This window comes from Hemicordylus capensis, chromosome 1 (genome assembly GCF_027244095.1).
Source record: "Hemicordylus capensis ecotype Gifberg chromosome 1, rHemCap1.1.pri, whole genome shotgun sequence".
Taxonomy (NCBI): domain Eukaryota; kingdom Metazoa; phylum Chordata; class Lepidosauria; order Squamata; family Cordylidae; genus Hemicordylus; species Hemicordylus capensis.
In genome coordinates, this window is record NC_069657.1 from 266,953,788 (window position 1) to 266,976,227 (window position 22,440).

At 45.1% G+C, this 22,440-nt stretch overlaps 1 protein-coding gene across 8 annotated transcripts in view; it reads right to left on the bottom strand.

Moving 5' to 3' along the window:
• The window catches only part of ZC3H13 (zinc finger CCCH-type containing 13), an 87,921-nt gene that overhangs the window by 37,743 nt on the left and 27,738 nt on the right, over nt 1-22,440 (bottom strand). For 5 of the 8 annotated variants that reach the window (XM_053284966.1, XM_053284965.1, XM_053284968.1 and 2 more), the window contains 4 exons: nt 20,926-21,037; nt 17,009-17,117; nt 15,301-15,440; nt 13,869-14,029 (listed from right to left, as the gene is read on the bottom strand). In XM_053284966.1, the coding sequence (XP_053140941.1) occupies nt 13,869-14,029; nt 15,301-15,440; nt 17,009-17,117; nt 20,926-21,037 (522 nt within the window). Of the gene's footprint in view, nt 1-13,868; nt 14,030-15,300; nt 15,441-17,008; nt 17,118-20,925; nt 21,038-22,440 lie in introns of those variants that run through there. The other 3 variants (XM_053284972.1, XM_053284967.1, XM_053284969.1) reach the window with 3 other exon arrangements.

A 22,440-nucleotide genomic window follows, 5' to 3' on the forward strand; every position in this document is an offset into this window, starting at 1 on the left:
CTCACACTGTCGCTCTCTCCCCCGCGCCTCTCTCGCTCGCGCTGTCGCTCTCTCCCCCCGCGCCTCTCTCGCTCGCGCTGTCGCTCTCTCCCCGCACCTCTCTCGCTCGTGCTGTCGCTCTCTCCCCCTGCGCCTCTCGCTCACGCTGTCGCTCTCTCCCCCGCGCCGCTCGCGCTGTCGCTCTCTCCCCCGCGCCGCTCGCGCTGTCGCTCTCTCCCCCGCGCCGCTCGCGCTGTCGCTCTCTCCCCCGCGCCGCTCGCGCTGTCGCTCCCCCGCGCCTCTCACACTGTCGCTCTCTCCCCCCGCGCCTCTCTCGCTTGCGCTGTGTCTCTCCCCCGCACTGCTCTCGCTCATGCTGTCTCCCCCCGCGCCTCTCTCGCTCGCGCTGTCTCCCCCCGCGCGCCTCTCCTGCTCTCTGTCTCTCCCTCCCGTGTGCCTTTCTCACTAGCTCTGTCTTCCCCGCCACCTGCCTCTTTCAATCGCTAGAGTCTGCGGCCACCACCGGTCGCCAGGCCAGGCCCGCCAGCGTGGGCCAGCCAATTCTCCTACCCCCCCCATCCTTCTGCCCCAGCTTGCTCCCTCCTCCGTTTCCACCTCTCTCTCTCTCTTTTTTTCTCTCTCTCATTCATGCTCCCCACCACCACCTCCGCTTTTTAGCCTGCTTGTGTTTTCCCTGCTGGCTGTTGCCGCGTCCTCCTTCCTCCAGTCCCTGGTGTCAGGCCGCCAAGCGTTCAGCCAGCTCCTTCCTGCAGCCCTCCCTCTAGAGAGCATCTTCCGAAGTGGCAAACTGTTTGTCTCTGCCCAGCCAGGCTCCCCCGCTTTCTCTCCCCTCCCTTCTGCCCCAGTCCGTTCAGTTCTCCTCTCCACTTGCCCGCTTTCCTTCCTTTCTTTTCCTCCCCAAACGGCTACTTCCCTACACGGCCAACCAGCCAATCCGGCACCTCCACCGCCCAGCCAATCCGCTGGGTTGCCGGGACGCATCCCCACAGAGGCACGTCTACGAGAATTAATATAATAGAAGTTTAAATCAATGGGAATGGGTGGTTTAAACACCCAATTGGATTTGTCTTGCTTTTTGTAAGACACTTTGAAGGTATTTATATCAGCAATTGTATTCTGTATCCAGTGCTATGACTGTACCCTGGAAATGAATGATAGATATGTGATGTTCTTAATCTGAAATTATTGCTATTTTTATCATCTTGGCCGCTGCTTCATCTGAATTTGACAATGGTTGTTGATGTATAGGTCATCCCCTGAGTAGAGTTATGGTTTGAAGTTTATAACAGCCTATGATATGTTTGAGAAAACACTATTTAACAGTCTCCCTTTAAGCATTTGCTCACATGGATTTAGTGTTGAGAGCTTTATTGTCTCCTCATTAAGTACATTATATCCCCACCTGGTGTACATTAAGAGTTAGCAGGTTAAACCTTTATGGGCAGCTGCATATAAGGAGGTCAAGCAGCAGGAACTCAGTAAAAATAAGGTTTCAACCTTGAGGAAAGTCTTGAAGAATTATGTTCAGGTAAGAATTAGTTTTATACTATGGGAGTATGGAATTTGCTGTTAATTAGGCACTATCAATCATGTTTATTTACAGTCATAGATGAAAATTTACATACATAATAATACACATAATATAGTAGTATTATATACATAATATAATCAGGAACATGGACTCATCCTAATCAGCAATTTCCCGTTTGCATAATCTGGTTTACCATCTGTTATCTAGCATTCTTAGCTGCCTCACAGAACTTAGCAACTTTAAATGTTATTTCCTCCTTCTGATCTGAGAGCAGATAGTTTATGTAAAATGCATCTGTTTGACCTGGGAAATCAGTCAGTAATGAGGAAATATAACAAGTTTGTAAGTCCCTATAGAAGAGACAGCGGAGTAAAATGTGAAAGATAGACTCCTGTTCTCCAGAGTCACAAGGGCATAGTCTCTGTTCTTTTGGGATCCCTCTAAATTTACCTACTAGTTCAGCTGAAGGTAGCACATTAAATCTGGCCAGTGTAAACATCCTGCGATACTTAGTAATGGTAATCTTACCCAGGTAATTCGCAGGTTTAGTGTTATACATTTGTAGACCTAGGGAAACTTCTTTAGAGATTAAAGATCGATCGGTCTGCATTTCCATATCATAGATCCGCTGCTTTAATATCAGTCTTGCGCAACAAAAACCCATTTCTAATATAATTAGGCACTATGTTATTGTTCATTCTAAATGTATTGCGGTACAGTGTTTTATTTATCTATATTGTAGCAGACAGTGATGTGTTTCTATTTTCATAGTCCTTCATGAGGAAGCAATGGCAAAAAAAAACCAGATACCTCAGCAGTTTTCAAGGACTATTCCCATGCATTCTGGAAATTTGAACATATTCATCTCAGTCAGCTGTTCAAGTTTCTGGATCTGGAATGAGTATACTATAACCCCTTCGCTACTTCAGTGACCCATGAGGATTACTATAAAGGAAACTATCAAGGAAACATCAGAAATTTTACCCTCTGGGTCTACATAGGAGGCTTGGTTTCTCCCGTGTACACTTATCTTTTCTAGCCCATATTTGGCTATGTTATGGGTTATATTATTGACTACTACTCTTCCACATTGTATGTATTTCTCCTGCCTTATTTTTGTATTTACACTCTGTGATATCTTATGATTATTTGTCACTTGATGTGACTTTATGAAATTGAAAACAATATATGGCTGTTCTCACTAGCCTTACTTAACTAAGTGATAGTGATGTTTGAATATATGGACTGATTATACTGTTCATTGAGTATGTGTACTAGTCTTTTCCACTGCATTCGCTTGTCCTATCAACATGGTTTTTTGATTAAGGTTTCTTGACTTTACATGTTTCCCTTTTTGCATTGTGAATTGTCAGCCTTAAGGTGGCTATGTTGAGGTGTAATACTTGGCCTCCCTCACATGACAGTAGATCTGGATATTGTGGAAGCGTTCTGTATCTGTGATGTGACAGTTTGAGTACCAGTGGGAACCAAGACTGCCTTGGCCCCCACGGTGTTATTAGAATGCAAGCTACTCGATAAGCCAGGAACCTCACCACTACTCTTCCTATGAGGGGAAGAGGAAGGTGCATGTATAACAGTTCTTTGGTCTAATCCAACTGGAATGCATCCACTAGAGACAGAGGATCGTGTCCCGCCCTGGAGCAGATGCTCTTGCATGTGGCATTCTGTGATGTTGCAAACAGATCTATACAGAGCTAGTCCCAGGCTTTGAATATTGGATGCAAATATCTTGTGTTTACTTCCCACTCGTGTTGGTCCCTGCTTTCAAATGAACTACTCAGGTCATCCCCCAGTACATTGTCCATCCCCTTTATGTGTATCGCTTGAGGATAGATATTATTGTGCCAAAGTTGGAGGCTTAATGCAGATACCCCGGTATAGTGCACCCTTGCTGGTTGAGATAGGCAATTGAAATGGTTTTGTCTTGAACTGTTTGGTCTCTGAGCATTGGCAAAAAAGCTTTCATTGCGCAAAACGCTGCCAGGAGCGCTAAGAAGTTGATATGTAGTTTTTGCTGATAGCTCCATTGGCCCTGAACCTTGAGACCATTGCCGTGACCACCCCCCCCCACACACACACACCCAACCTGTCATGGAGGCGTCTGTTGTCATACAGACAGTAGCTGTCTGAGCTTGAAAGGGGACCACTTGCAAGAGGTCCTCTGGAAGCATCCACCAATGTAGAGAATGGATTATTTGGGGATGAATGGTCAGCCTGAGCAGAGGGCTGTCCACATTTGAGCAGAAGACAGATGAACCACAGTTGCAATTTCCTCATCTTCAATTGTGTGCAATTGGACTGTTTTGCAGGAGGCCTAGGAGGCATTGAATCTGCCATGCGCACTGAGCTGGCTGTGCTGTGAAGTAGCAGACCGGTTCCGAGATGGATTGGGACCTTTCTTGAGGTAAGTATGCCCTTCCTACTTGAGTGTCTAGGATTGCTCCTATGTAGGCTATTGACATCACAGGGTCAAGGGTGGATTTTTTTCCAGGTCACTTCTATGCCAAGTTCTAGGAGAACTTGCAAAACATATGATATTTGAAAATATAACTCTTTTGTCCCTGGACACTAGAAGCCAATTGTAGATACATATAAATTGCAGTTCCCCTGGTCCTTAGGTGTGCAACAACCACTGCCATGCATTTTGTGAATATGCATAGGGCAGAGCACAGGCCAAACAACAGTACCTTGTACTGGCACATCGAGTTGCTCACAGTGAACCTCAGGTATTTCCTGTGAGTTTCTCGAATTCCAGTGTGAAAGTAAGCATCTTTTAGGTCTAGTGTTGCAAGTCGCTCTTCTTGATGCAACAGTGGTAGTATGTCTTGCAACGCTGTCATTTGAAACTTCTTCACATGGACAAACTTGTTCAAGTGTCAAGTCCATTATTGGACGTATTCCTTTCCCCCTCTTGGGGATCTGGAAATAGTGGGAGTAGAAGCCCTCCCACCTCTTTGCCCACTGTACTGGGACTATTGCGCCTTTCACTAACAACTCCTTCACCTTCTCCAACAGAGCTGGTGTCATTTGTGTGAAGCGGACACCTGAGAAGATAGGCATCGTCTTGAACTATATGGCATATCCCGCAGATATTTTCCCAACGGCTCTGTTGTTATGTGGTGGCATGCTGGGACATGGCTTGCCATCTGATGGTACTGGCAACTGATGTTGGTATTATTGGTGCCATTAAGATGGAATTTGCAACCACAGAGTGCCACAGAGATGGAATTAGCATCTGCTAATTTGAAATTTGCAGGCTGAAATTTGCAGTTCGTACGATGAGCAGGCAAAATCTTCAAAGGCACTGCTTCTGGGCCTCAGCCTGTTCAGTGTGTTGGGCTCAGATTCCCTTTGCTCTTGTTCTGATAGGGGAATTTATGGTATGGCTAATATTGCTTCCTATAGTCTCGGTCTTGTAGTTTATAACCTGACTTTGGTCTCGAATAAGATTTGTACTTCGAAGAATATGGTGTAGATGTTGATATGAAAGGTTTATCCGTAGACTCTGACTTTTTAAGCTTCTTCTTAAAGCAGCCAGTTTGCTCACTAAATAAGCCCTTTCCATCAAAAGGTAGCCCTTCTATCTTGTCCTTCATATCTGTCTGCAGCAATGCGGATCCGAGCCAAGCATGGCATCCTAACGTAATGGCTGTGGCGGAATCAGAGATTCCGACTCTGCCAGGTGATTCACTGTGCTTAGCTGCTGACGAGATAGTGCTGTAGACTTAGCAATTGTTTGAAACATGCCTTGAACTCATCAGGCGAACGTTTATCTAAGTCTTGTTCTAATGAGTCTCAGAGAGAATGATTATACTTTGCCATGCAGGCAGAGTGATTGGCTATCTTCACTGATAGGCAGGCTATAGAGTAAAATTTCCTACACATCACATCAAATGTCCTGCTCTCTATGTCTGCAGGAGCGGTGTGTCTTCTCCCAGATTTTGAGGATGTAGCACAATCGATGACCAGTGAATTCGGTACAGGTGTTTCTGAAGCTAAGAATTTTCATTTTCTTGCACACGGTAAAGGCCCTCTAACCTCTTTGAAGTGGGAGCAGAAGTATGAACAATCTCCCTAGCACTCTGTGCTGCTCTTGTGATCACTGGAAGACCTGGGTGAGCTACTGGTTGTGCCGACAGTGACGGAGACCTGAAATTATAGACTGGGTCATCAATGGTTGCAGTCTGTGACTTGAGGTCCAAACCTAGGGCCTCTGCTATTTCTTTTTTCTGAATATGGTACGTTTTCAACTCTTCTGTTGATGAGACATGAAAAGGTGTTGCCACATCTGGTGAAGGATCAGCCAGGTTCTCCATTGTATCATCTTCTGACTCAAAGTCAGAGAATCCATGATGGCTGTCAGATTGCGACTGCTCTGGAGACTGGGGAACCAGAGACCAACGCAGCAGTGGATCAACAGGTTGCTTACTTGTAACTTGGGTTCTTCTAGAGGTCATCTGTGCTCTTACACGAATGAATTTTGCGCCTGCGCAGAGACCACATCGGAGCTTCCAAGCTAGAGTTCTAACTTTTGGTGGTAACCCCGCCCCCTAGGTATATTGGCGGCTGCGTGGGCTTCCTCTCCAGTCTTCTAAGTTCGCAAATCTGAAAGACTAGCAGAAAAGACATTAGAAGACGGGAGGATGGGTGGGCGTGTAAGAGCACAGATGACCACTAGAAGAACCCAAGTTACAGGTAAGCAACCTGTCGTTCTTCGACATGGTCTCTGTGCTTTACACGAATGGGCGCATAGCAAGCTGCACCCTTGCCATGCTCACCTGGAGGCGGGATCAGGTGAAGATGGATTCTAGTACCGCCCTGCCAAATGCCGTGTCTTTTCTGGCTTGGACATCTAGGGCGTAATGTTATACGAATGAGTGTTTTGACGCCCATGTAGCTGCCTGGCAGATGACGTCCAATGGAACGGACCTGTCAAAGGCAGTGGAAGCCGTGACTGCCTTTGAGTGTGCCTTGACAGAGGGTGGGAGAGACTTCCTGGAAATTTGGTATGCTAGAGAGATGGTGCGAACAACCCATCTGAAGCGCGGAGAGTGGAGGTGCGGTCGACGTAGAAGGCGAGCGCCCTGCAAACGTTGAGAGTGTGGAGACGTCGCTCGGCCACAGTCGACTGTTCAGAGAAGAACACAGGTAAGGAGATTGGTTGGGAGTGATGAAACGAAGTGACTACCTTCAGGAGGAAGGCAATGTCCGGCCTAAGGATGACCTTTTCTTTGTGGAAAACCAGGTAAGGCGGGTCAACTCTAAGTGCCCTGAGTTCACTGACCCGCCTGGCCGAAGTGATGGCTGTGAGGAAGGCTACTTTACAGGAAAGTAGGTCCAAGGAAACTGTAGCCATGGGTTCGAAGGGAGGGTGCATGAGAGAAGAGAGGACCAAGGTCAGTTCCCATACGGGTGCCATGACTGGAGGGTCCAGATAGAGGTGAGTGAGTCCTTTGAGGAAATGTTTGACCGTAGGGTGTTGGAACCACGATGGCATAGACGGCAGGGAGTTAGCCACTATGGCTGCAAGATGAACGCGCAAGGAAGGCATCTTAAGGCCGGTCTCCTTGAGGGAGAGTAAGTAAGAGCAAATATGTTCCACAGAGACGGAACGTAAAGGGACGTCTCTTTCCTTTAGGAAGTTCTGAAAACGTGTCCATTTATGGGAATAGGAGGCAACGGTAGCAGGTTTACGTGAGGCATTGACTATCCTCTGTAGGTCTACGGGCAGGTTGAGACTATGTGCCAAGCAGTGAGGTGGAGATGCTGTAGGTCTGGATGTAGGAGGTGACCGCCCTGCAGGGAGAGGGGTGTGTGGTAGGTGGTAGTACTGATGGTTGGAGAGGCGGAGGAGGTGGGTGAACCAGGGCCTCCTGGGCCACCACGGGGCAATGAGTATGCAATGTGGTTGGTCCTGGAAAATTTTCTGAAGGACTCTAGGAAGCAGAGGAATTGGAGGGAAAGCATAGGCTAGACGTCCCGTCCCGTTCAAGGCAAACGCGTCCCCGAGGGAGTTGGGTCCGATCCCCGACCTGGAGCAATATAGGTGACATTGCGCATTTGTCTCTGATGCGAAGAGGTCTATTCCTGGGAGAAACCAGCGGTGGAAGAGGGAGCGGAGCGTGGGGGGATGTAGCTGCCATTTGTGTGATGTTGACTGACTCCTGCTCAACCTGACTGCCATGACGTTGTTCTGTCCCTGACCGCCAGGGGGGTGACACCATGGCGAATGCACCAGAACCACATTTCCATGGCTAGGAATAGGAGGGAACTGGAGGAGGTACCACCTTGCCTGTTCAGGTAGGCCTTGGCGGTAGTACTGTCCATTTGGACCAAGACGTGAGAGTCAAGTATCAGAGGGAGGAAAGCTCTTAGAGCCTTGAAAATGGCCAGTAGATCAAGGTAGTTGATATGGTGAGTGGCTTTGGTCGGGGACCAGATGCCATGGATGCTGTGATTGTTGGCATGGGCGCCCCAGCCATCCATGGACGCGTCTCCCTCTGTAGTGAGTAGGAGGGCATGACGTGGGGTTTCTGAAGGGGGAGCCGACGCTGAGGTTGGCAGGGTCCATCCACCACAACAGGGAACGCAGGACTCGAGGCGGTAGTATGAGGGTACGGGAGAGGGAGTCTTCGTGTGGGGAGAACACGGAGAGGAACCAATGTTGCAGAGTCCTGGCACGCAGACAAGCATGGGGAGGACGTAGGTGGTGGAGGCCATGTGGCCCAATAGGCACTGGATCGTTCGAGCTGGCCTACACGGGTGGTAGAAGGTGGGATGACAAGTCCAGGATAGCTTGGATCCTGCGCTGAGGTAAGAAGATCTTCGACTGGATGGAGTCGAAGATGATCCCCAAGAATTCTATGGTTCTGGAAGAGTTGTGTTTCAACTTTTCGTAATTCACCTGGAGCCCCAGGTTTGAAAGGAGGTCGATGATCGTGTGGAGATCCCTCAGTAGGGATTGCGGGTTGTCGGCTACCATGAGCCAGTCGTCGAGGTACAGAAAAATTTGAATGTTCTGTTGTTGCAGGGCCACCACCACTGGAGCCATACATTTCGTGAACACCTGCGGCATGGATGCCAACCCAAAGGGCAGGGAGCGGAACTGGTAAGTGGTGTCCACTATCTGGAAGCGGTGGAAATGGTGGTGTTGAGTTCTGATGGTGACATGATAGTAGGCATCTCCGAGGTCTATTGAGATGAACCATTGATTCCGGTGCAGAAGGGAGAGGATGGTGGGAATAGCGACCATTCAAAACCTCCGGTAGGTGACGTAACAATTCAACTCCCAGAGATCTAGGATAGGGCAAAGGGAGCCATCTGGTTTGGGTACTGTGAAGTATCGGGGGTGGAAACCTGAGGATTGTGGGTTGTGAACCGGTTCTATTGCCGTTTTCATAAGTAAAGAGTCGACTTCTGCGAGGATAGCAGGGGTGGCCGGCGTGGGGAGTTGGGGTGTTGTACAGAGGGGTGGATGCAAACTCTATAGCACAGCCGACCCTCACGATGGTAAGAGCCCAGGAGTCGGAAGTGATGTTCTCCCAGGTGGAGATGAAGGGGGAGAGCCTGGTGCCCCACCGGGGAGGGGTTTGTGAGTCATTGTCTCTTAGTTTGGGGCTGAGAGCCCTTAGAGCGTTGCTGCTGTTAGGAGCCGGTGAAGTTGGAGCGCTTTCTGTATGGCTGGTACCTTGTGGAGCAAAAGGACTTGTCCTGTGGTTGGTAGTAATGGTGCTTAGAGGAGTATGGCTGTTGCTACCATTTCTGAGGCTTGTAAGGCTGAGATGAAGATTGTTGAAAACCCATGGAATGGGCCATGTTACGAAGTTTCTGCACTTTCTGAAGTGTATCATCAGTCTTCTCTCCAAACAGGGATGAACCGTCAAAGGGAAGGTCCTCCACCCTGGACCAGGCGTCAGGCCAGTGGATCTGAGCCAGGCGTGCCGCCGAAGAGTGACTGAGGTAGCCATCACCTTAGCAATGCCCTCTGTTAAGTGATGGATAGCGTGGAGCTCCTGTTTCGAGACTTGCATAGCTTCACACAGGAAGACTTTATCAGGGCCCAGCTGTTCATTAGGTAAATGGTCCAAGAAGGGAGCGACATGGTCCCATAAAAAAGACTGGTATCTGGCATAGTAGGCCTGATAATTTGTAATTCTGGTCAATAAAGAGGATATGGAATACAAATGCCTGCCAAACGTGTCGAGTTTCTTTCCTTCCTTGTCAGGTGGTGTGGATGAGGTATAGCCACGGAACTTAGAGATTGAAGACTCTACAACAAGGGAGTCAGTGGAAGGGTGATGCCTCAAAAAGGAGTTGTCCTGATCTGCAGTAGTGTGTACCTTATAAAAGGAATCAAGTTTTTTGGATGTATGGGGCAGGGAGGAGGGTTTTGACCAAGAGGCCTTGGCGATCTTGAGGATGGACGGGTTCAAGGGGAGCGATACTGAAGGACGGGCATCTTCTTCGATTAATTGAAACAGGGGGTCCGGATCTGATTTATCTCCTTGGGAAAGTTGCACACTCAGAGAGGCCGCCATATGGGAGATGAAGTCAGTATATATCCTGAAGTCTTCCGATGGGGAGCTGGGTCTAGGATCCAAAATGTTGGGGGCGAAGAGCCCAATGATATCCTGTCCGAAATCGAGGATTCTGGCCCTCCATCATCCGAAGACGAATCAGAGGAGTCGCTCAAGATCGGGGGAGGAATGGGTCAGATTCGAAGCCGAGTAGGAGGTAGCCTAGAATCCGGGGTGATCGTGGCCACCTGCACAGGAAAGCTTCTTGGTGGGACCCGTGGCGGAAGCAGAGACGTGGTTCGGGGTGGAGGGGGAGGATTGTTGACTCTGAACATGGGTTAGGTATTGAAGCCGGTACCAAGGTCGACGGCCGGGGCGAGATAGAGCACCAAAGGGGCGGTTCTGTGGCAGCCGAGGTCTGAGTGTGCTGGCGAACCTCCTGGTGGGCATAAAAGTAGTCAGCCTCCTCCTCAACCTGGTGGGCGTAGCGGTCGTCGAGGGCAGCTTCAAGTTCTCGACTGGACCATCTACAGGGCTGTTCTGGAGGGAGTTCCTTGTGCTCAGAATCCCGCTCGGATTTGTAGACGGGATTGTGAGGGCTAGTTGCATAGACCACGTCGAAGAACCTGTGGTGATGGTGGTGACTGTGGCACATGAGTTTGTGTCTTGCTAGACACATTGGTATTGAAAGTGTCTGTGTGTTGGCTGATGTCGTGACTGGTTTGATTATCTGCCGTTTCGGAGAAGCAGGCAGTACTTGAGTGCAGGCTACTGCAGTTGGTAATTTCTTCTTTAGCAAGGAAGCTGAAGCATCTCCAGCTATTAAGGTCTTTACAGACATGCCTTGAGTTATGGCAGACATCAAGGGGTACGACTGTGCCTTCTGCTTGTCTGGGTATAATGATTTCCATAATCTCTCCTCCCTGTGGTCATACAATATGCCTAGAACACCTGTTGAAGTGGTTTGTGCGGTTGAAGCAGGCCGGTGAGAAAATCCACATGCATGCCTGCTGGATGTAGTAACCAGATGGGCTGCTGTAAGTACATAGCAAACTGGCAGGTTAATCTGCGCAACCACTGGTGCTGTCGATGTCGAGTGAGCCAAAGATACTTGACCCTGTTGGTCATCTGCCTGTGGCAGAAAACCTCTAAAAGTTGAAGTGGACAGAGTGCTGGAGTTTGAATCCAGAATTGACAAGAGTGTCTGGGCAGTAGAGCCATCTAGTCCTGCTCCAACACACTCAATATTGTCTTCATCCTCTATCTCAGAAGTAGTTGGCTCTTGATGTTGAGGGGGCCACGTGCCTTGATTCCAATAGAACTGGCATGTGTAGTGCTGAAGTTGTGCCTCAATGCTGTATTGGCATCGATGGAGACGGAAACTGAACAGGTGTCACAGCTGGCGAGATCAATGCTGCTTTCAGCATCGAGACAGACGTCAGCATCAGAATCGTAGATGGTAGTCCTGGCATCGACAGTCTTGATGTTGAAGATAGATGTTAAATAATGCTCGGAGTCAAGGGATGGCTCAGTGTTGAGGGTTGGTTCATCAATACCAAAGCTCTCTGCATTTGTGGTCTCAAGAGCGTTGTTTCCTTCGGAGTTAATAGTCTCGATACTGAGGTTATTATAACATCCTACAGGCTTGATGGTTTTCTTTCTGGCATTGATGTCTTTTGCCTCTTTTAAACTGGTTCTTCTGCCACCTCCTCGGTAGTTTGTCGTTTCTCCTTTGACTTTTTTGGAGGCTTTGGCAACATGAACGAAGGCACCAACATTTGAACTGCAGTCCTTGGGCCTGCAGCCGAATTTGACAATGGGCCTGCCCCGCCTTAGTAGTTCAAGGTGTAGATGGGTTAGGAAATAATCATACAAAGTGGCCCACAACCTGAGCTCTCTGTTGCACTTCATTTGCTTCAAAAACAACATGCAGATCTTGCATGTCTTAAGTATTGTGGCCTTCTCCAAGGCAGACTGAACAAGAATCATGCCAATCCAGTGAGGGAAGTTTAACCCCACAAATCAGAGCACCTTTTAAGTTTTCTTCATCTTTTTAGGTTTATCCATAGCCATTGTCGAGCAGTCTGTTGTCGAAAAACCAAGTTTATCAGTCTTTTTTTTTTTTTTTTTTAAAGAACTCACAGAGAAATAAGGAACAGAGTTGAGCCACAGAAACAGAGATGTGATTGCTATGGCACTTGAAAAGGAACTCGGGGAGTGGCACTCTTCCCACCTTAAATATCAACCAGGTGGTCAGGCGTGGCAGGGTGGGGCTGGAATGCCATGAGGAGCTGTGCTATTCTACACAGGATTCTACGCAGGTGCAGAACCCACTTCTAATGGAGCTCAACGAATCACGATCCATATCCATGGTTTAACTTGTCAAGATAAATCTTGACCCAGAGAGTATGCATGGGGAGACCTGCTCAGCACCTTCCAAGGGGAAAGGCTACGTAAATGGGGAAACAGCAATGAACACGGTTTGCTTAGTGCACACACATTTAAGTTTAAGAAAATCACAAGTTGGCAAACCATGAGTTCATATTCAGGGTTGTAGCCACTCTTAACCTAGAATTCAAGCATTAAGACTTTATAATGGATAAAGAAAATGAACTAACCATGATTTAGTTTACAGACTACATACTATCCAAGAATATTTAATATTGCATAAATTTAAAACACGAGTTCCCAATACTGAATGCTACCAACTGGTTAACCAAATAACTCACTGCTGTGCTAACAATATGAATATGATGAATATTAATATACTGCAAATATATAATTTCTTTGTTATAGCCACCAGTTTGTCTGGTGGCTATGCAGGGACGGGCCTTCTCTGTTGCCACCCTGGAATGCACTCCCTGCTGAAATAAGAACCTCCCCATCTCTAAAACTTTTTAAGTCCCTAAAGACTCATTTTCCCCACCCAGGCTGTAGTGATGGTAAGGCTTTGACGGAGAACTAGGCTTCACTTAGAGGAACTGCTGCAAGGGTGGGCCTTTCCTAGAAATGAAAAAAGCCTGGGAAGTTCAAATCAAAGGGTCCAATCCAGAGGAGTGGGTGGGAATTTCTGGCTCAGCCACCAGCAGAAGCTTTGATCTGTTGGTTAGTCTGTCCCAGGAGGGCCCCAAGGAAGCAGTGTGCTGAGAGCTGCTGGGGATATGGGAAGGCCACATCCTGTGAGTAATAAGGCCCAATACAGTTAAATGTGTCAGGGAAGTTATTTTTCTTTACTGATTGCTTGGAATCTGCATTGCCAAGCTAATAAAAACTCTCCTACAATCTGTTTTACGGAAAGACAATTGTTCTTATTGCATACCCTTTTCTTTTAATCTGATAATAAATCCTTGTTGCTGAAGTGTGCTACTCTTCATTTTGGGTCTACCTTAGTCACAAGCCTCAATGGAGGCCTGGGACTACTCAGCCCTTTTTGGCAGGGCTTTGCCACTGTACCCCACTCCCCGGAACCTTATATGGAGAGTGGGTTTTCCCACATCAAAATAAAGTGGATGGTGGCAGCCTACTGTGAATCCCTTACAGACAAGGATTCCATCCCAGTGAACTCCCCTCTCCTGGCTCTGGTAGGAGTCATGACACAAGCTTTTTAACTTGACTGTGGTTTTAAATTGCTTTTAAGGTTTTCATTTTTAAAAAAATATATATATTTCTGAAGGTTTGGGGCAGTATACAAATTTGATAAACACCAACTACAGTACATCCCAATATAAACTTTAAACCACCAAAGCTCTCAAAAGGCAGAATGCAGAGTTTTATTTAGACAATATGCCTATAACACTAACCGCTGTTGGTCCAAGAGGGGTGAAGCAACTGCAGAAGTCTTCTTTTCCCTCTTAGCCATAGAAGAGGAAGATTTGGGGCTTGACCGTAGTTTTGGTGATTTACTGGATTTTCTTGGAGAAGGCGAGGAAGATAATTTTGAAGCAATTGCTTCTGGAGAAATCTTTTAAAAACAAACAAACAGTGAAACGCTACTTTAAATGCCAAGCAACTTACTTTACATTGGTCCATATACCTCAAAGACATTCATTAGGGGTGTGCAATTCGGGTTTTTGGGTGATTCGGCTCTGACCCGAACTGAATCACCCCTGTTCTGTTTTGTGCCCGAATCTGGGTCACCCGAATCACCCTTGATTCGGTTCGGATTCGGATTTAATCCGAATCCGAATCGATTCGGGGGGGTAAAAAGGGGCCCAGGGGCAAAATTTTGGGGTGGGGTGGTAGTGCCCAATGGGTAGAGTCTACCACCCCAATTTCAGGGGAATTGGGCCAAGGGCTGATTTTTGATGAATTTTTAAAGTTTTAGTGACTTTGGGGCAGTTTGGGGCAGAAAGTGGATCTGCCCCAAAAGAGTGGGGTGGGGTGGTAGTGCCTCATGGGTGGAGGCTACCACCCCAATTTCAGGGGGATTGGGCAGAGGGCTGATTTTTTGAGAATTTTTGAAGTTTCGGTGTCTTTGGGGCAGATTGGGGGCAGAAAGTGGATCTGCCCCAAAGGAGTGGGGTGGGCTGGTAGATAGTGTCTAATGGGTGGAGGCTACCACCCATCCCCAATTTAAGAGTGACTGGGCAGGGGGTGAATTCTGGTGAATTTATATTTATGAGGTTTGTCTTCATAAGGTGAAGTGTGCTAAATTGATTACTTCCTCATATTATTCATAGTAAAGGAAAGTGTGAAAAAGTGAAAGTGGGTCATGAGAGTTGTTTAATTGAAAAAAATCTCATTTGCTATGATAGAATGAATTCTCATTCTCATGCTGCAGCTGCTTGTCCACTTAACAACAAATTTATATGTTAGCTGCCCCATAACAAATTGTTCTCCGGGCAGCTCATAACAGAGGATTAAAACATATAACAAACACACACAACATTAAATTACATAATATATAACACTTCTGAAGCACTCCTGCTTGAATGCATGGAGGGGGTTCATAAATCTTCCCTTCCCCCAGAAGCATTCTGTGCAACGTGGAAGTGTATGCCTAACAGTCACACATGTGGAGAACATGTCCAAACTGAATCTGCAAATTGACAAAATGGCATTAAGGGTTAACAAAATGTTTCTGGACCAAAAACCAAGCCCAAACACAAGCATAATGTGTTTTTATGTGACAGATAATTTATGCTGTCACAGGGAAGTGTGATATAATTTATGCTGATGTGCACATTGCTAGTATACTGAGGTTCTGTTCAGTTATCCATTCAAAATACAAACCTCCTTTTTAATTACTATTTCTTCCCTTTTCTCCATGTTTTCTTCTTCAAGCTTCATTAACTCTCGCTGGATCTTCTGGCGCTTCATTTCCAAAGAAAGTTCATGGTCATAATCATAGTTTACGTCTCCATTATCAGAATCTTAATTTACAAAGAAAGATAAATGTCATGCAGAAGTAACTGAAAGTGGCATTTCCCTTTTCTTGAAGGACCATAGGTTACTGTTACATGCGTTTGCATGCTTTTTTTTTTTTAATGTGTGGCTGGAACTTTGACATTTGAGGCACCACTTCAGTGGGCTAGAATCCATTTTTCCAAAACACAGTTTCTGAAGCTGGTAGATATTTTGTATATACAGATGCATATACACCAATTTTTAACTATGAAATGTGTTGTGTTGTGTGTGTGTGTGTGTGTGTGTGTGTGTGTGTGTGTGTGTGAGAAAGGAAGCTACAAAAGGAACTACATAACTACTTTCATATACCCAAAGGAGATTTGGACTTGTGGGTACTGAACAGCAACTTTCCATGCCACATGAAATAATACTTTAGAAAATGAAGACAGTTTGCAATATGGTAGAAGTGTCTGCTGTACAAAGAAAAACAAAGTCAAGAGTATAAAAAAATCCACCAGGGACATCAAAACCCTTGGGTGAACCTAAAACAGCTTTTTGGACCCCAGGAGAGATAGATATATAGATACATACACTAATAATAGATTGACAGATAGAGATATATAAAGGCTGGATCCAGAGAAGTAGAAGGATGCTTGCACAAGGGGATTTCCCTGCTCCCTCCTTCCCAGCGTAGCCACTATGCCTCCCAACGAAATACTGCCAAGGTTTGAAGACACTCTTGAACGTAATATGAACTAGGGAACTGCAGAAGCAGGAGGAAATTGAGCAATAGCACTAAACACTACTGACCTTCCACTTCATGCCTTTTTGGATCCAACACTGTGTGTATGTTTTTAAAAATCCACAAATACTGTTAGCCACCCACCCAATAAGAAATAACTGGCCCTCAAATAAGATAACAAGGAATAACTGCAGAATACATACATTTTCAAGAATGATTTTCAAACTGGACAACAGAGGGAGCATTTTTTAGGGATGTACATGTAATGGATTTCAAGTTCCAAGCTCGGAACAGACTGCTAAATCCTACAATTTTCTGTCGGAACAAGCGATTGTTCTGACAGAATGACCCCGCTCCGAGTGCCATTTTGGACTCCAAAATTGCTCTCTTCTGGCATCTGCACATACACGGCAGCTATTTGCGTGGTGATGCTGACCACACAGATGGCTGCTGAGCATGCACAGATGCCAGAAGAGTGCTATTTTGGAATCCAAAATGGTGTCTGGAATGACTTGAAATGGGCCGTTCCAAGTTCGTAACAGGCCCTTCATTTGAAGAGCGTTCTGTTCCAAGCTCAGAACAGTCAAAACGGGCCATTTAGAGTTAGAACGTTCTGAGCATGGAATATTCTGCACATCCCTAGCCTTTTTTAACATTGTGTACTTGACCCTATTTAAGACTAGTTTATTGTTTATGAAGGTTCAAGACTCAAAAGAGAGGTCGTGAACTAAGAATACTTAACTTTCTATAGAGACCAATTCAAAATACATGCCCAATCATTTATAGTTTGTCAGTTTCTTTTTTTGCATTTTTCTTTTTTTGCATAAAAAAGAGCCAATTAATTCCACTTACCCTCTCTATTGGTTTCCCAATCGGGATTTTCTTCTTCACTTTCTGGAGTCCTTTCCTTGGTAATTTTAATATCTTCCTTCCCCCTGTGCCTCCCTCTTGATGATTCTTTCTAAGGGGTGGGGGTGGGGAGAGAGAAGAGAGGCAAAATTAATGTCTTTCCTTTCAGTAAGCAAAATGCATTGAGCAATATCTACAATTAGTACTCAAAGAAGAGTAAAGCTTTGAATACAAGTAGCTAGTATTTAAAAGCTGAAACTACCCCAGAGAGAGAGTTGATACTAGCAATCAATAATGGTTCTTCCACTACTCAGAGGACCAAGATGAATAGGGCACTCAGCCAAATGGGGTCCCCCTGGCTCACAAAGGCTCTGAGTAACTCCCCCAGATCTCGCTTTCTGTTCAGGAACATCAACCATAGTGACTATGGCCAATTAAGTCTGCAGAGGGCTCCCAGTTCAGCTCATATCTACAAAGTGGTGCGACCACTTCAGTACTATCTCCTGTGGTAAGATTTCAATAGCTGACCTCTCTTGCTAGTAGTCAGAAGAATGCAGGTAGACAGTTCAACAAGATAAAAAGGCCGGAACTGGATTTCCTGTAGGGTTTCCCCATGGAATTAGTCTCTAAGTCACAGCAGCTAAGGGTTATGACCAAATCCAGGCCTTTAAAAGCTCAAGAAAAGGGTCCAAAGAAGTTATGGGACAAGTGTATCTTGACTTACTAGCTAGGACTGAAACTATCTCCAGTGTACACATTCACCAGGTAAATCACGCTTTACCCATGTCTGTGCTTTACCATGGTGCACACAACAGCAGCATGAAGATTCTAACATAGTTGCAACTATATGTAAGTCACAACTCAGGCAAATATTGACTTGAGTTACCCGAAATAACATGCAAGTCTAAACAAAATGATCACATCAGAAATGGGATTAATTGTATAAATAAGGAACAGGTGAGAAGTATTCCATGTGCAGCAGACAACAGTCCCCTGCAACCAATGGTGGAAGATGCATTTCTGAAGTGCTGAGTTCCCCAAACTCAGCAGCTGTCTTTGCTCCCACTCAGACTCTGCTCCTTCACAGGGACCAAGATGCCCTTTATCTGCAGCTCTGGCATGCTGCTTTAATCACTGGGGTAAAGTGAGTCTGCAAAAGTAGGCCTGGTCCCACTTCTTGCCTCTCTCACAACAACAGTAACACAGATGAGAGGCTGGGGAACTGGATCGGGGCCCAAATCTTCACCCTCTGAAGAAGGAATGTGACTTCATACTCAGAAGGATGGTTAAGCTGTGGTGGCAAATAGATTGCTCTGTACTGGAACAGCAGGCTCTAACTCATCAGAACTAGCACTGTAGCCATCTCAGTACCCACGTGGATCAGAAAAAGAGAGACCCAAAGAGTGTGCATAAAAATGAAGCTTGCAAGCAGAGATACTCCCACAAGAAATATCCCTACATGCATGAAGGGCAATGGAACTCCTATGCCCCAACATATATAGTTTTATTTGACCTATGCTGAAGTGTTGCTCTCTATTACAAGGTAAACTTTAGGTCATAAATACATTGTTAAGACATCTCATTTTCAGACAAGCTAGTAATCAAAATGTCTTGAACTATTTTTATGCTAAATGTCAGGACTGATAGTTTTGATACTCTGGTGCCAGCTAGGTCCAAACATGTTAATACTCAACTAATAATATAAACAAGCCACTCACAAACAAAGACTTCAAATGTAGACTTTTCCTGCCAAATCAGCTTGTTATTCCTTTCAAAAGTCAGAATTTCCACCCACGGCTTAATTAAAAGTTTCTAGAGCAAACATTCTAAAAATATCCTAATTTTTTCCAGCTACTTCAAGGAAATAACTGATCAAAGTTACGAGTTTAGCATGAATTCCTCTGGTTTCACTTGTGAAACTTGATCAGCAATCAGACATGTACCAAAAGGAGTGTGATGGACTGGAATCTCCCTCAGACTTTGAGAACATGACATCCTTGAAAGTTTAGGAGAAGTGCAGAGAATTTCCCTTCACTACAATCTCTTGCAAGACACTGAAAACCATTTAAACGCTGGCCAACAAGAGTCTGTTTGAGAAGGCAGTTAGCACTCTGGAGAGCTTGTTTCACTGCAAATAATCAGTACTATGAGAAATAAGTTCAAGCCATAGAGAACATTGATATGGGTCACGTTAGTACTCTATTGTAAGTAGGATACAGGTGGCCCTCATTATCCACGGGGGTTCCGTTGTGCCCTACAACCACGGATAACGAGACCTTGAGTCAATAGGAATTGCGGGGGTGGGGGTTAGGTTCCTAGTTTTAAAAAGGGGGTTTAAAAGTGGGGAGGAAACAAAAATACATGATGATCTCCAGGTCTCCAGCTGTCCATCAATGCCCCCCCCTGCCCAGAACCCCCAATTTTCTGCAAAAAAAATTGCAGGGCGGGGATTTTTTAATTTTTTTACAGAAAAAGCCACAAAATATCTCTGCGGTGCAAAATGGTGGCCAGAAATGACATCAGACGTCATTTCCGACCACCCAGGAACTGCAGATAGGCAATTTTATGTTAAATAAATGAAACTGAATAAATGAAATTTCAAATAAATATGTTTTAATTGAAACGTGAGTATTTTTTGAACCATGTATAACAAGGTTGGGTATACATAGCCCAACCGCGGACACACGAAACCGCGGGTGCTGGGACTGTGGATAACAAGGGCCACCTGTATATGCTAACTAGGGCTTTCATGCCACACCAGTCAATGGGAATGGCAGCAAGAATAGATTCCAGACCGTAAAATACTTAATACAAGAAGAAACTGGGTTGCATCCTAAGGTATTGTTCCATGAAGAAATCTGCCCAGGGATGGGGTGGTTTTTAACTGACCCTCCCTTCCCACTGCAATCCCCATGCCACATGCAATTCTTCCTCCAGAGGATTCCCCAGCCCTTAGGAGAAAATTTTAAGGGCCACAAAGGGAAGGGGGAACAGTGAAAATTGCTCTGCTCCCTCACATTTGAACAAACAGAGATGCTTCATGTACAGATTGCTGCCTTCATATACAACCCATTGAGCCTGTGCAGACTGCACAGATACATCAGCTCCCAGCTTCCTATACCATGAGAGGCAGGTAAGTTGAACACAGCTTTCCTTCTAGTTTGTATCCAAATGAGCAATAAGAGGCCTTTCATTGTGAAACTACCATGACTCCTTTCTATTTGTAAGTACCCCAGCAACTGAAGACAATGCTACAATGGAATATTGATGCATCAATCTTGTTCATTTTCTGAAACCATTTTGGACATGGTGTATTACTCTAGTACTGCATAGAAGCAAAAGCATTAAAAACGTTCTTTCCTGCCAGCAATGAATGGCAGTTTTATCAAATGAAATTCCCATATTATAAAAATCTTTCTCCTTCAGTATCCAAGCTTTTTGATATATGTAAATTTATTTAAATGCAATTTACTTGATTGGTTAAAAGCAAAACAGATTATCTTTAATCAGCTACAGATTCAACAAGTTGAGTTATTTACACATTTTATATGGAAAAAATAAGGCCAGGATGCCAAGAGCTAGAATACCCAAAGGGTCCATGAGGTTTTTTTTCTTTGAGCAGCAGGGTCTCATGCCATATCAAACTGATCTTCAATTTTTCCTCAATTTCAAAAGAGATTTGCTGTGGGGTAAAGGGTTACAGTTTGATAAAAAGAAGCCCAAAATTCTCATGAGAGTGCAGAATTAGTCATCTGGTTATTTGGATCCCTGCCACTGTATTATAAGCATGTAACTGGTGTTACAAACTGGTGTAAAAAACTAGCATTAAACGATATTGTACCTAGTTATATTTCACAGAATGCAAATTTCCATTCCAATACTATTAAAGTAATCTAGAAGCACACTCATCCTGTTCTTACCCTAACAGGAGAGGGTTGTTCTTCTGTATTATGTTTCTGTGCTTCACTTTCAATGTCTTGACGCTTATTCTTCATTCTCTCCCGAAGGTCCCCTGTAGGCCTTTCTGGTGACCTGTACAATGTAGACAGACAATATGGCTGCTTCTACAGATTTTTTTAAAAAAATAAAACACTTTGCAGTTAGATGCAATATTCCGAGCCACCCAGCTGAAGTTCACCCACTTTTCTATTCTGTTTTACTCAGTTTGTCTTGTCATGCACACAAATCCTCTAGAACAATTATATCCCTTACTTTCTCCAAACTACATATGAAACTATCCAGTTTGAAGGGGCTTTGCCACGCAACCCTAAATTACCAAAACAAGGTCTGCAGAAGGTATTGCAGAAAAAGGAAAAATCACACAGAAAAAAAGCTTACAGGTATAAGTTTTGCTCCCCTGTTAAGCAGGACTTGTGCCTTCACTATGTGTTAACCCTTCAATTGCATTAAATATTTGATGTAACTGATATGCTGTGATTATCTAAGGCAAATTCACACCTCAGCACCTCTCCTTTTTTTAAAGCTATTTTATTAGTTTAATTTTCTGAAGATACAAATACACAATGAACTCCCAGCTACAGAAATGTCGAAAGGGGGCAAAGCTAAGTAAACGAAAATTACAGAAAATCAGAGCTGAGTTAATAAACCAAACCATATACTATATCTTATTTAGATATATAGCAATAGCACTTACATTTATATACCGCTCTATAGCCGAAGCTCTCTAAGCGGTTTACAATGATTTAGCATATTGCCCCCAACATTCTGGGTACTCATTTTACCGACCTCGGAAGGATGGAAGGCTGAGTCAACCTTGAGCCCCGGTCAGGATCGAACTTGTAACCTTCTGGTTACAAGGCGGCAGTTTTACCACTGCACCACCAGGGGCTCAATCCCAGTAAAATGAAGGAAAGCCACCTAATGGTGCAGCAGGGAAGTAACTTGCCTAGGGAGCAAGAGGTTGCTGGTTCAAATCCCCAATGGTATGTTTCCCAGACTATAGGAAACACCTATATCGGGCAGCAGCGATAGAGGAAGATGCTGAAAGGCATCATCTCATACTGCGTGGGAGAAAGCAATGGTAAACCCCTCCTGTATTCTACCAAAGAAAACCACATGGCTGTGGTCACCAGGAGTAGACACTGACTCAACGGCACAACTTTACCTTTAAAATGAAGGAAAGCTGTCCAAACAATAATCACTGGGATAGCCCAATTCCTGCCTACTTTCAGAAGTCTCATCCCAGCCATGACTGGGAAGTAGGGATTGCTTTCTAATAATGGTTAATGATGTACAATACTTAGTTTAGTAGCCATTAATAAAGTACAAGTGCCTTATGAGGGGCATACAATGCCTTGGTGTCCATTATTAAAGATGCACAAAAGTGGGTCAACCAGAACTGGATGCTCTACAATTTTACTTAATGTCTCCAAAATTACTTTCCAGAAATTTGAAGTTATGGAGCACTACCGCTC